The sequence below is a fragment of the Lissotriton helveticus genome, chromosome 8 (genome assembly GCF_964261635.1).
Source record: "Lissotriton helveticus chromosome 8, aLisHel1.1, whole genome shotgun sequence".
Lineage (NCBI taxonomy): Eukaryota > Metazoa > Chordata > Amphibia > Caudata > Salamandridae > Lissotriton > Lissotriton helveticus.
Genome location: NC_136069.1, coordinates 586,443,275 through 586,456,384, shown reverse-complemented (window position 1 = coordinate 586,456,384; position 13,110 = coordinate 586,443,275). Strand labels below are relative to the sequence as shown.

At 42.3% G+C, this 13,110-nt stretch overlaps 1 protein-coding gene across 1 annotated transcript in view; it reads left to right on the top strand.

The window, feature by feature from the left end:
- Positions 1–13,110, top strand: part of KLHL1 (kelch like family member 1) — a 1,526,090-nt gene that overhangs the window by 1,135,967 nt on the left and 377,013 nt on the right. Inside the window, exon 7 of the mRNA XM_078657414.1 lies at positions 2,241–2,465. Coding sequence (XP_078513540.1) covers positions 2,241–2,465 — 225 coding nt within the window. The remainder of the gene's footprint in view (positions 1–2,240; positions 2,466–13,110) is intronic.

Sequence of the window (13,110 nt, the reverse complement as noted above, 5' to 3'; positions counted from 1 at the left end):
AGTTGTTTTTGTAATAAATACTTTATAGCAGGTATGTTTAGAAAATTGCATGAGCTTCCAACAGTAGCACAGGAGCTGAACCCGCACCCCTAATGAGGACTGAACTTTCCCCCAGAGCTGAGACAAAGACCTTGGGTGTTCAATTTCTCTGACAGGTTGCCACCTGAGCTGTGCCCTGGACGTTAATTAACTTCAAAGGTGACTACCCTGTCATAGGCATATGTAGCTTACACTTGCGCCTGCCCACTGCCTTTGCCACTTTGTAAGTGAGGTTCAAGGCCCAGTGATAGAAAGGCTGCCTCTAGAGACAGTTGGAGTGACCACAGAGGGGGTTTTCTGATTTCCCTGGCCACACCACTAGGGTCAGCATAGAAGCTCTGCACAGGGGAGGAAAGGTTTTGCCATGCTGGTTTTGGGCGGAGAATGGCCACTATAGCGTTGTTTGCAGTATAAAGCACAGGACACGTTGTAAAAGGGAGTGTGGTCACTCCTTGGAGGTTTTACCTCATTGATTAGGGAGCAGCCAGGGTTTCCCCCACCAACAGGCTGGCACTGGACATTAATGTGGCAACCACAGTACCTTTCTCAGATCATGTCTGTTCCAGCGGAAGAACTGAAGAGAAGTGGACCTGCTGCCTGTTACCTGTGACGAGCTCTGAAGACTGGACCTGCTCTTCCTTTTGTACCTAGGACAAGGAAATGGACTCCAAGGTTAATAAGACTGACTTCCTGTTTCAACTAAAGGGACACTACAAGCTTTAATATGCCATTTTCTGCATTTACAGCTGATCGGTTCCAACTGGCTTTGATATGGGCCCTGCTGTTGTCCTCCGCTGAAGTGCGTCAGGAAACCCAAGTATTGTCCTGAGGGTCCTGGATTATTGGTTTGTTTCAAAGTGTACTGCTCCTAACAAGTCCTGAAACCTGGGACTTAGAAAGTTTTACCAACTTTTTGCAGTGACAACAGAGAGGTACAAAAAAACAATTTTCACCGAGAAAACATGGCCATTGCTTTCAACCCGTTCAATCAGTCAGCATTAAACTTTACTTTGTCTTGGTCAAGCCCAAACAGATGACTGCGGCGCAATGACTTCTTTTTGGCACTATTTTGAACCTTACATTTTTTAAATTCATAACCCTGATTCTACATATTGGTCTTTTGTCATGTTGGTGTCATTTTACTCAATAGATTACTACTTACAATGGTTTGGAAATGTACTTGGACTTTATTTTGAATGTATTACTGTTTGAGTTCTGCATAACTACTGGACACATTACCTTTAAGTTAAGCCTGCTCACTCTCTACCATAAGTACCAGGCAGTCATACTCAGGTTGATTTTAAAAGAATTGTTGTTCACTCTGCAAAGACGGTGGGTATTATTTGAGGGGGCACTCACCCCAGTCAACTAATACCCCAATTGATTATGTGTGGGAAATATTTACCGAGAGCGATATGTCCAAATGGAAATCTGTCATTCACATTTCTGAGTTCCTCTGGGCATATCAGATGCAAAAATTACTGACAGGAGAATTCCAGACTTGGGATACTGGACCCTGTTACATGATGCATAGGCATGGCCTGTGGGCAGGAGCAAAGCCAGCTGCTGTATGACACCTGCAGAAGCATGGGGAAGCACACAGCAATGTGCCCAGACTTACTGAAACCTGACTATATCTGGGCCCATACAGTTATTCTTCATTCCATCACACTTGTGATGAGGGTCTAAGTCTCTGTTTTTAATGCTGCACCAAAATATCAGAAACAGTTACTGATGCTGACATTTTTATAACCTTCCAAATCATTGCTAACAAAAATGTATTATTATTTGACAATCTACCCATGCTCCTTTCTAAAGCCTTGACAATGGACATGACCCGACATTGCTGACTCATTTACTGCGGGTATCCTTTATTGGTCCCTTAATCAAACACTTTTACCCGATCCAGACAATTCAAAACAATGCTGATTTTGTAAGGAAGAATTACGTTTTCCTAAGTAATTCATGGATACTTTGATTGCTCCCAGTCACAAAATAGCATCACTCCCAAAATAGCAAGTCTAGTGTAAATCTCTTTACACCTTTGCCCGAGATGTCCTGTTCTTGCAAGATTTTCCTATATTGAAACTCATGCTTTGTAATCATTTAACTAAATATTGACAGCAAAACATATTTAAGTAGTATTGTGTGCTTTTAAAGGAATAGTTTTTGATATTCTGAAACATAGCTTTGTGTTTTAGGTGCAACAACAATAGAAAAATATGATCTCAGAACAAATTTGTGGATCCAGGCAGGTGTGATGAATGGTAGAAGACTTCAGTTTGGCGTGGCTGTAATTGATGATAAACTCTATGTCATTGGTGGCCGCGATGGGTTAAAGACTTTGAACACAGTTGAGAGCTATAACCCAAAGAGCAGAATTTGGACCGTCTTACCTCCAATGTCAACCCATCGCCACGGTTTAGGTAAGGTTTTAAAATCTTAGACTGATAAAATTCTCTTGGTCCTTGCATAATGGTACATATTCTCTATATTATTTCCATACAGATTTGACAGTAATTTTAACATGGATATTTGTTTTGACTGATATCTTTGGAGAGATGTTTTCACATTAGCACAATGTTTTAAAGTTTTTCTGAAAACTGTTTTTGTCAATATTACCTCATAAAAATAATATTATACCTTATACCTTTGTTCCTCGCAAACTCATTTTTCACCTCTTGGGCTCAAATAAAATATAACGAATTTCCATGCTCCTTCATAGTCAGATGACATCTTATTCCATGAATTCACACCACACTAGTAACTTTGTTTACCATGAAAATGGAGGTGGCGTGATGAGCAGTGTTTGTGATAGAAAACAGATTTTAAAAATTCTGACTTATGTAAAATAATTCTTGACACCTTCTTTCTTACTTCCTTTTGGAAGTCTCTGTGAAATGGTATTGTTCTGGTGTCACCCTTAACGATTCAATTTCATGTTTTGTCTTGTAAGAACTAATCAGTTATTTTTTAAGCCTTATGTACATGGATTGTATTTTGTGATTACTCATTTCAATGCACTATTCAATACAATGTAAATACACATAGCTGTAGGTGAATGGCATTATGTATCTTTTATCCATCTTTCTGTGCAACCTATGAAAATATAGCACAGTATATTCTGTGTTTCTCCCCTTCCTGTAATATGTTTCCCTTCAGACCATCGTTTGAAGAGAATATAGAAGCTTTTGGGTATCTTGAGAGTATAAATTTGCTAGCATTTGTTACAATAATTTTCAATTCCATTAAGGACACGGGGGTCTGCTTCTCCTTCTTTACTGGCATCAATACAGCAGCCACGAAGAAACAACAACTAATAAAGTCCTAAAATCCCATGAACCTCTTAACAGGATATCCCCCCTTCCATCAGTCTCTGCCCTTGTATATCCTTAGAGCCGTGAGATATCATCTTGGTACCTGTTTCCTTGACATAGAGTGAAATCAACTTCAACTATAACCATCAAACCAAAGCTTTGAACAATAACCAGAACTATGGAGAAACTTTGAATACAGCTCATGAAAAAATTCAGAACCTCTATGCATTCTTTAATCTTGTTTCTGATCTGAAGCTCGATGTGTTGCTTAATCTTGCTTCTGATCGGAACCTGCAAAACAAAAGCAATCATGATACTATCTCTTCTTTAGAAAGTTTAACTACGGGTGCGTAACATATAATGATAGTACAGAGACAAATCCAAACAGTTCTGATCATGAAAAAAACATGACATGCAGAAATCATTTTTTTAAACAAAATGTTTATTTTATTCTCATAATCAACAGAATCCTGGGCCCAATACAGCATGTTTGTGGTAATACACAAAATACATTAACCGTGAAAAGGTTTCAATTATTATAACACAGATTTCGTAAGCAATGTGGCAAAATCTCCGTCATCGATTTAGATCTTTAACAGATCCGCCAGAGTGGTAAGAATATCATTCCGCTGGGCCCGATAGAGGCATGTGACCACCTTATTGCAACTGTTCATGATACAGAGCAATTGGCAGCATCTATGGGTAAGGGGTTTAGTTGCAGCAGTCCTCCAATGAATTCTAATCATTCCAACCACTGCGCTGTGAAAAAAGAATCGGTCCCTTGGTAGCTCAAACTCCATAGACAAGTCCTCAAACTGGAGAAGTTCTCCGTCCCTGGCGAGATCTCCCCACTGGAGTCACCCAGAAGTAGTCCCAATCTGTGAGCTCCCATAAAACTTCGCCACAAGCCACTGCAATGATAAGCCCTGTAAGAATGGCACTTGAGTATGGGTTTGCTGTAAGTAGCATTACCAATATTTCCACACAACTCGCAACTCTTGGGAACCCACCTGTATATGTTGACTGGAAGTCAGGAAGACCCGAAACAGATTCCGAGAATCCTAAATCAAGTAAAGTGCCTAGTCTCCAGGGCTCCTCCAGGAATTGATCCATGGTTAAACCACTGTATCTGCTCCACCAGGTACTAATCTTCCATGTCTTCAAGAGAAAGTGGGGAATAAGTAGGGGCAATGTCTCGAAAAATTGAAAGGAGCCGGAAGAGTGCCACCATCTTGGCAACAGCTACTCTACCAGCCACAGACAGCTGCAAAGATTTCCAAAGGTCCACATCCCGGGCGGAGGCATACTACAGAATGGAAATAATAGTATTTCTGCCAATTAATATACAAGCCCAACACCATCCCAAAGCAAACCAGGGGAGCTGTATCTCCCTCAAAGTTCTAACGTGTCATCGGCATATTAATCAGCATAGTTAGATCCACCCCTGGACTTCCAGCCCCTGATAGTACATGCCAGAGTGTGCACCACTAGTCAAGAGCTCCACAGCAATTATGAAAAGTAATGGGGAAAGTATGCATCCTGCCTGATGTATATGGATCAATTTAGGCATGTGAGGCAAAAGGCGATTTGCCAATATCCAACTATTTATTTTATAGTCCACATTAAGCATGGACAGTTGGCGATATGGCATAAAGCTCTACTGGGAGGCCATCCACACCAGGTACTTTTCCCCTGCCATTGCCCTCACTTCCTGGAGTGTAATGGCTCCACACAGCTTCTCAGATTCCTCCTGTGTTAGCACTGAGAGGACCAGTTTGAGGAGTATAATACTCCCCAAACTTATCATAATGCTGTCCTGACTACACACGCGCTCACCTGCTCTGACCCCACTTCCAAAATCATAGAGCCCCTTGAAGTAGGATTGGTGAGACATGCCATAAAAACCCCTCTTCATGCTGTGAATGGGCATGGATCATGCACTCTCAATAGTCGAAGTAGCAGAGCTCCTTGGCTTACAGCAATGGCTGCCTTAATAATGTGTTCCCTGGTCTTGCTTTTTCAAGGTCCTGCAGTGTTAGTTCCTAGTCCTCAACCTCCTCCACCAACATGCACCACAACCCCACCACCTTAACAATGCAGCGCGCCATAATGACTCCTTTAAAATCATCCCACTAAATCAGGGGCGAGGTAGCAGTAGCCATATTATCTACAACTTAACTTATTATTGCCTTACTGATATTGTGCAGTAACAGAGGGTCTCCCATTGCCTCAACTCTCAGTTACCAGTCAGGGAAGCGGGGGCACCCTCTTTCCCAATCCAAGGAGAGCAACATCGAGTTAGGATCCAAAACCATTCATCACAAATATTCCACATTGCGTACCGCACCATGTGGCATGCCACAGGGGACAACAACATATGTATTATGGCTCTCCAGGAAGGGGACCCAACACCTCCCTCAAACTAAAGTTCCAGAGCCACAGTGTCAGAGTCCGAGAATAGCAGGCAGAGGCAACCCAATAAAAACCCTCAGAATACCAATAGTTGACCCAACTCTCCATCCCCAGGATAAGAAGGAAATGGCTCTCCATCCAATTGAATGAAAGAACCTCCAACGCACATGCAACATCACATGCATAACTTCAATGTGGGGGGTGCACCATCTGAGACGCCTAACAGCCTCACATTACACCATCTAAGAGAGGCAAATAGGATACATATACCTACATTCAACCCTACATAAGGATGAAGGCACAATAAGAACTATCTTCCCACACTGTCATATTGCAGTGAGCCCAATGAAATAAATGATCCACAGTGGCCCCTTCAAACAATCACATTTGAGGTTCAAGGAGTAATTTGAGGCAGAGAGTCATCCGAGACTTGTACGGAGGTGGAAGCTCAGTCATAGTCAGTACCCCTCACATCTCCATTGTCAAATGTGCAGGAAGGGTCAACTCTCACTCCACTCATAGCTGCAACCACTTCCACCACTTGCAGATGCTCATGCTGCACCTGGGACCTAGATAGGATCACTCCTCTGGGGGAGACAGTCCATCCAATCCCAGAGCAACTGAGGTGATGTAAAGAACTACACACCATCCCCCGCAGTCCCTCTCAGCCTTGCAGGGAATAATGTGATATATTGAGTCCCCAATTGTCTGAGACGCTTCTTGGCATGCATACAAGAAGCCCTCTGACTTTGAACTCCCTCATAAAGTCTGGGAAGATCATTACCTTATGGTTTTCAACTATTATGTCCCCTTTAAGTCGGGCCTAGCTTAGAATGTGGCCCCTTGTCTTTGTAATGCTATAGTTTGGTCACCACCGATCAGGGGGCCATGCAGGGACAAGATGTGCTCTCTCCAGAGCATGAAAGTTAGAGAGTCCATTTGGGGCATCCTCATCTCTGAACCATTTTTTCAAAAAGCCAGTCATATTTGCATTGCGGCTCTCTATGTGTTCCTATAACCCTAAAACTGTTCCTCAGTATCCTATTTTCAGCATCCTCAACTCTGGCCTCCAAAGCCTTAATCCTGCCTTCCATATTCAACATCTGCTCTAGTATTGTCACCGCTTCTGGGGCTATATCCTCTAATGAGCGTTCAGTACTAGTGAGCCTCTCTGCCAACTATCACTGGTCATCTAGCAAGAGACAAATTTTGTCACCATGGTATGAATCTTAAGCTCAAGTGCCTACCGAGAGGCAGCAATGGCCTGCAGTATAGTGTCCAGTGCAGCTCCTTGATACACCCAACCAGAGTCCCAATTTCCAGGGCCATCCCATCCCATCCCATCCATATCACTAGCCCCAGATGCTTGGGAAGGAGAAGAGACCTGACTCCGTTGTCATTAAGTATTTACCCATAATGATGAACGCTCTGATTGGGTCCAAGAGATCTGACCCAAGTGCACAGGCCCTGCAGGTAGCCTCTTCACACAGGTCAAAAATGTAAGTTAGATGGCCAAAAACATGTAGTAGGTTATCTTGACAGCCCTTTAAACCCTTATCAAGCCCTTGTCTAGAGTCTCTACCCAACTTATTAAGAAGTGCCAGCATCTTAGCATCCAACTCGGGTTGTAGGCTACCTTATTCGCTAGGGAAGTCCTCGGGCACTCGGAACGAATTCTAGTCCAAACCTCATTTGACATCTCCCTCCTTATCCAGAAATCCACTTACTCAGCCACATGCTTTATTGGGACCCATTGAGGGGATAGTGGGTACTGAATTGTGTTAGGGTCTAACATAGGGTCACCTAGTGGATCCTTGACCTGCTCCGAACTGCTCCAATCTTTCCTTTTCTCTACTCTCTTTTTTAACTCTCTGCATTCCAACCACCTCATCCTTTGATCTATCAAAGTCGGAAGAGCAGAAGATTACAATAAACACACTGCTGGAGGATTCATCACAGGCTATAGCCCTGCGATCGCCTTGAGTGGCCTTTATAGCCTTACCACGTGCCTCCTTTGATGTTAGCCTTTGTTTACCTTTCTGGTTAAAGGCCCCTCTTTCCTTGCTGAGTTTCTCCTTGGAGAGGTGTTTCCTCTTTTGGGTGGCTTTCTTGCCACTACCACTTACTCTGGCCCCCTCTGCCACTTCCTCAACTGACCAAAATATTTCCTTGACAGTCTTTCTTCCAAACCTACCTTCCAACTTATCAATACAGTCATCCAATGTATTTCCCTAACTGTGTAGCTAATACCGAGTATGCCTTGTCAACACACCCCTGAACTCCCCCCTCGTTACCATCAACTGCTCTAACCTTCTCCATATTCCTTAATATAAACTACCACAAAAACGAAACTTTCCTTTCCCTGTCAAAATGATCAAATTGTCACAAAAATAATCCTCCTCACAAAATTAACCTGAGTAACACTGTAGCCAGGTTGCACTTGTGACCTCAAGTGTAACTGGTGTGGAACAAAATGGTTCACAGCCTCCTTTGACAGCCCAAAAGATGGCTGTTTAAGTCCGAATACAAGCTCCCTATTTGAGGCCAATTCAAGATGGCTGCTACGTCACCTGATGCTAGAACGGTAGCCTTAGAGGTTCAGAAACCTGTAATGTCACAGAACTAATAGGTGCCCCCTGACCTGAATTAGACATGCGAGAGCCGGCGCTTAAGCTAATGAAAGCCCATACAAATGCTGTTAACGAGGCCCTGGGTCGGGAAAGGTAAAATAGGAAATACAAACATAGAACAAAAACAAACTGGTAAGGAAAGTAATCAGAACCCCTTAGGCAAGCTAGCCCCATGCAGACCTTATAGCTAGCACACAGACACAAATACAGCGCCATCCAAACCATGAAATTAGCCTTAGAAAAAGCGGACTTATCTGTAGCTGTGACCAGAAACAAAGTAGGAAATTGGATGCCACACAGGGAACTAAGTAGCTATCAGGACACTAATGGGTACCTATTCTAAGTTCTCTGCATTGTTATGAGGTTTCTGCTTTGAATTGGCAATTAAAGAGACATGCATAATATTGGCCTCCGTGCCTTGCCATAAAATGGTGCTTTGTCTGACCAATTTTGAAAATTTGCAAAACTAGATTCAAATTCCAAATGTTATCATCTCTGAGTTTAGAAGGGTTGGATATTCTAATCCCTTGACTCAGTTTACACAGGAGGGGATGCACCCCAATAGAAGTGTTACTTATTGGCTTGTGTCCAGTTGAAATCGCTGACTGAATATTATTTACTGACCTGTAAGAAAAGCCTTCTTCTGCCTTTTGGGATAGGAAGTTGATAATCTTCGTTATATCTGCTTCCATGGTATCCAGATCATGTTCCAAGCACCAGTCCCCCCATCCTGTCCATGCTGACTGATAGCATTTATGGGTTGAAGGAGCCCAGGCCTGCTTGATTAATTTAGCAGACAGACTAACAATGTCTGGCATTGGCAAATGTCACTGGACATTTTCCATGCCATAAGATTCAGCTGAGCCTGCAATATCATGGATTACAACTAATTTGTTGGACCTGTCCGAATCTCTAAGAGCATCAATAGAGGGATAGGAAAGTCATAGGCCACTCCCGAAGGATATGGAACTATGGTTGTGTCTGCCATATTGGGAAGATTGTCAATATATCCACTCAATTTCATCTAGCTTATGCCCACATCTGAGTTATCATTGCAAAGGGGGGAAATGAACAATTTACAACTATGGATCAACACTGTAGAAAGGCATCCGTTGCCTGTGCTAATGGGTCTTATCTCCAACTGAAGATTTGTTCCAGTTGCCTGTTCAGTCTGGAAGCAAAGGGTTCTGTCCTACAAGGACCCATTGCTTCCTGGATGGAGAAAAACATTTGTATATTTAACTTCCAGTTACTGGTGTCTGTCAGGAACCTGTTATTACAATCCACAATCACATAGGTTTGTCCAGGTATCTATTACGCAATGACGGAAATCTTGTTCTTCAGGCAAAAATGCCAAAAGCCCTTGGCTGTCTCAGCCAGCATTTTCTAGCTGCTGAGATTGTGTTCATTCTTAGCAGTTTGCAGAAATTATTCTACTTTGGGGACAGAGTTTTTCTGGCAAACAAGTCTACAGGAGTTCTAGACAGTTGATGTGGAGTTCCAACTCTTCTTGTGATCATTTGCCTCTAGTGGAGCTAGAGCACACGTCCCAACCCCTAGCATTCCCTAGCTTTGTTATGGCTCAGACAACAACTGAACCCTGCTTTGGCTTCATCGGACAGTGGATTTCGATCTGTATGTCAGTCTCTTCCTGAAATGTTGAATTTTTAGGCATTGAAATGCTCTGTAGTGCAGAACACTGCTTGGACCGAAGACGCCAATAATCCCAGAATTTACTCAATCAATCTGAGTGAGCTTTGTCAATTCTGACTTCAACTCCCTCTTGTACTTGGGTAGTTGCACCTGTCTTTATACTGAATCAATTTGGAAACCTAGAGTTTCCAGGAACTGTGTTGAAAGAAGAATTGAATTCTACTAATTTATTATGAAACCAAGGTATTGCAGAGTTTGAATTGCCCAATTCAGACATAGAAACAGCAACTCTTGTATCTATGCAATGAGAATGGTGTTGCTTAGGTGTATTATGAGATCTACGCCTCTCTGTCTCAATTTCTCCACCATCAGCTGCATTACATTCATGAAACACCAAGTGCTGATGAGAGACCGAATGGACGTATTAAAGGTTCGTATCATCGATTTTCCCATCTGAATTGAAGGAAATGTCTGTGGGATGTGTGAATGGGAATCATTAAATATGCATACCTGAGGTCCAGTTGGACCATCTTGTCACCCTGTTGAAGGAATATCTCTCAACAGTTCTCTCAACATATCTTCAAATGCCTGTAAACAATCAAACGGTTGAATTCTTTTAGGATTAAAACAAAACATGTAGCTGAAAATCCCTCTGTGATGGGGGAAAAGAAGGTGCAATAGCTTGCTTGTGCAACATTTCTTGCAATTCTGACTTGATAAAGATTGGTTCTTGCAGGAAAAGAGATAGTTGAGCGTGAATCTAAGGATGGTACAGGGTCTGGTAGAATTCTAACTATAAAGCATAAATGGTTTGCTAAACCTATGTATCGTGGGTCCTTTCCCTCCAGCTGTGGTAAAACACGCTGACTCTGCCCCCAGGGTTACTTGAACCAGTGGACCTAATCTTACCTGTGTTACTGTTGATGGTGGTGACCTGAATGGGACAAAGGTTGTTCTACTGAAATGCCAGGAGCCTCTCATTTACCAGGAATGACCTCTCTAGGGGTCTTGATATTGTAGTTGACCTGATGAATGCCCCCCTGCTTCAGCCATCCCTCCCAAAAAGGTTGGAGTGAAGCACTTCCTTCAGGGAGGTGCCTTATCTAGAGATGTAAAGGTGTTTGCAAACATGCTGATGTCCTTGACAACCTTGTCACCAAAGAGCAAGTCATCCCGAAATTTCTCTGCCAAGGCAAGATCTGTTAACTTAAGATTGATGCACCGAAGCATAGATGTTCATCTCTCTGTAGAGATATCACAATAAGGATGCATACTGCACATTATGACCAGCCTGCAAGTTTACTAGGATCAATTGATTGTTCCATTTCCTTGGCATCTTAGGCTAGTTAAAGAATGTTCACTGGGGGCACTGTTACATCCTCCATGCTTGATCTGTACCCTTCTTTGGGTCTTTTTCATACTTCTTAAAAAGGTAAACATGCTGGGGGTCTTTGTCGCAAGTGTCAGCCACTCTGCCTGGTACGTCCAGTCTTGGATATTCTGCATGCAACCTGTTGTACACCTCTTTGCCCAAGTTCTTCCCCAACCTGGTTTGTAGCAGGGGTCTAGGATGTTTTCGGGCTTGAACAAAATAGGGCTTAATAATAAGCAGGTGACCCTCCCAGATACTCACAGAGTTGGCAGGCCTCTTGCATTTGTGTCATGGTGCTATATATTGATCTGATTGGTTTGAATTATCCGAGTCTGTGTCAGTGTCTGGTTGATTTGAGGTTTTAGTCATTATACCAGGTGCTGTGCAGTAGCCATGGTAACCTGTGTATTCGTGGATTAAAACAATGCTTTTTCCTTCTGGGAACATAATGAAATTATGTTGTCTATTCCATTCAGCCATGCTAGATTAATTGAGATATCAAGCCATTCATGAAACTAAGTACATGAAATGTATTGAAGTATTGACACTATTGGATTATTCGGTGTTGTTTTTTATGTCCTGTGCTGATTTATAATAATGAACTTTCTGAAAAAGAGAAACCCCCCCAAAAACTTGTTATAAATAATAAATACTATTTTATGAAATCATTCCTGTTAAGAAAATATTTTGTGGACATGTTCTATGCACGAGTCTTACTGGCCAGCCATATAAGTGATAAAGGTCAGCTTAGTGGTTGTTTGCTGTTTTTTGTTTCCCCCCTCCTCTAGGACCTAAAACAATATAGAGGGCACCTTCCTACTTAACAGCTACAAACAGAAGCAAGCACATCTCCCCAGCCCTCGAATCCCTAGACTGGCTGCCATATGAAGCAGCTAAAGATAGCCTGCATGTCCTACAAAGCCCTACATCTCAAGAATCCCATTTTTCTGGCTCAAAAATTAGAACAGTCTGAGTTTGCAGACAGTCAAGAAGTGGAAGCTCATTGCTCTTAAAACCACAAAATGAGAACGAGTCACAGAGCCTTCACAGGTGCTGCCTCAAAGATTTGGAACTCTCTTCCACAGGAAGTCTGACACATTTCTTCCACTGCTTCCTTCAAACAGGAAGTAAATAAAATCATAATGACTATGTTTGTGCCATAAAACAGCCCTGGCCTCACTGCTTATTAAATGCCCCCTGATTGACAACTAGATTGTTGGACACCTTTGAATCCCTGCATTTACCGGCCATGCTTATTTATGTATCGAATATCCTTCTCCATGGTCTCTATCCACCCCAACCGTAATTGTGAGTCACTCCTATCGGGTTGTTTTATGCATATTCATGTAATACCTATCCTACTTGTAAAAGGGCTCTGATACCCACCTGGATCATGTTTGCGCTATATAAAACTTTCTAAATAAAAAATCATAATAAGGCACAATAATCATAATCAAACAATACAGAGGGAATTCATCATTTATATTAGAGTTTGATAACTTCAGCATGAATTGCATCACCTCACTGTAAATTCCGGCAAGGAGCTTGTCATTGGTAACTGCATTTGGCCACTTAATTCTCTTATTATTGTTTGAGGTTACAACCTGACCCCTTGTTGAACTACAATAAGGTTTAATAACCAGAACCCCGGAACAGCTTAATAATAAGGTATTATGGTCACTGTCAT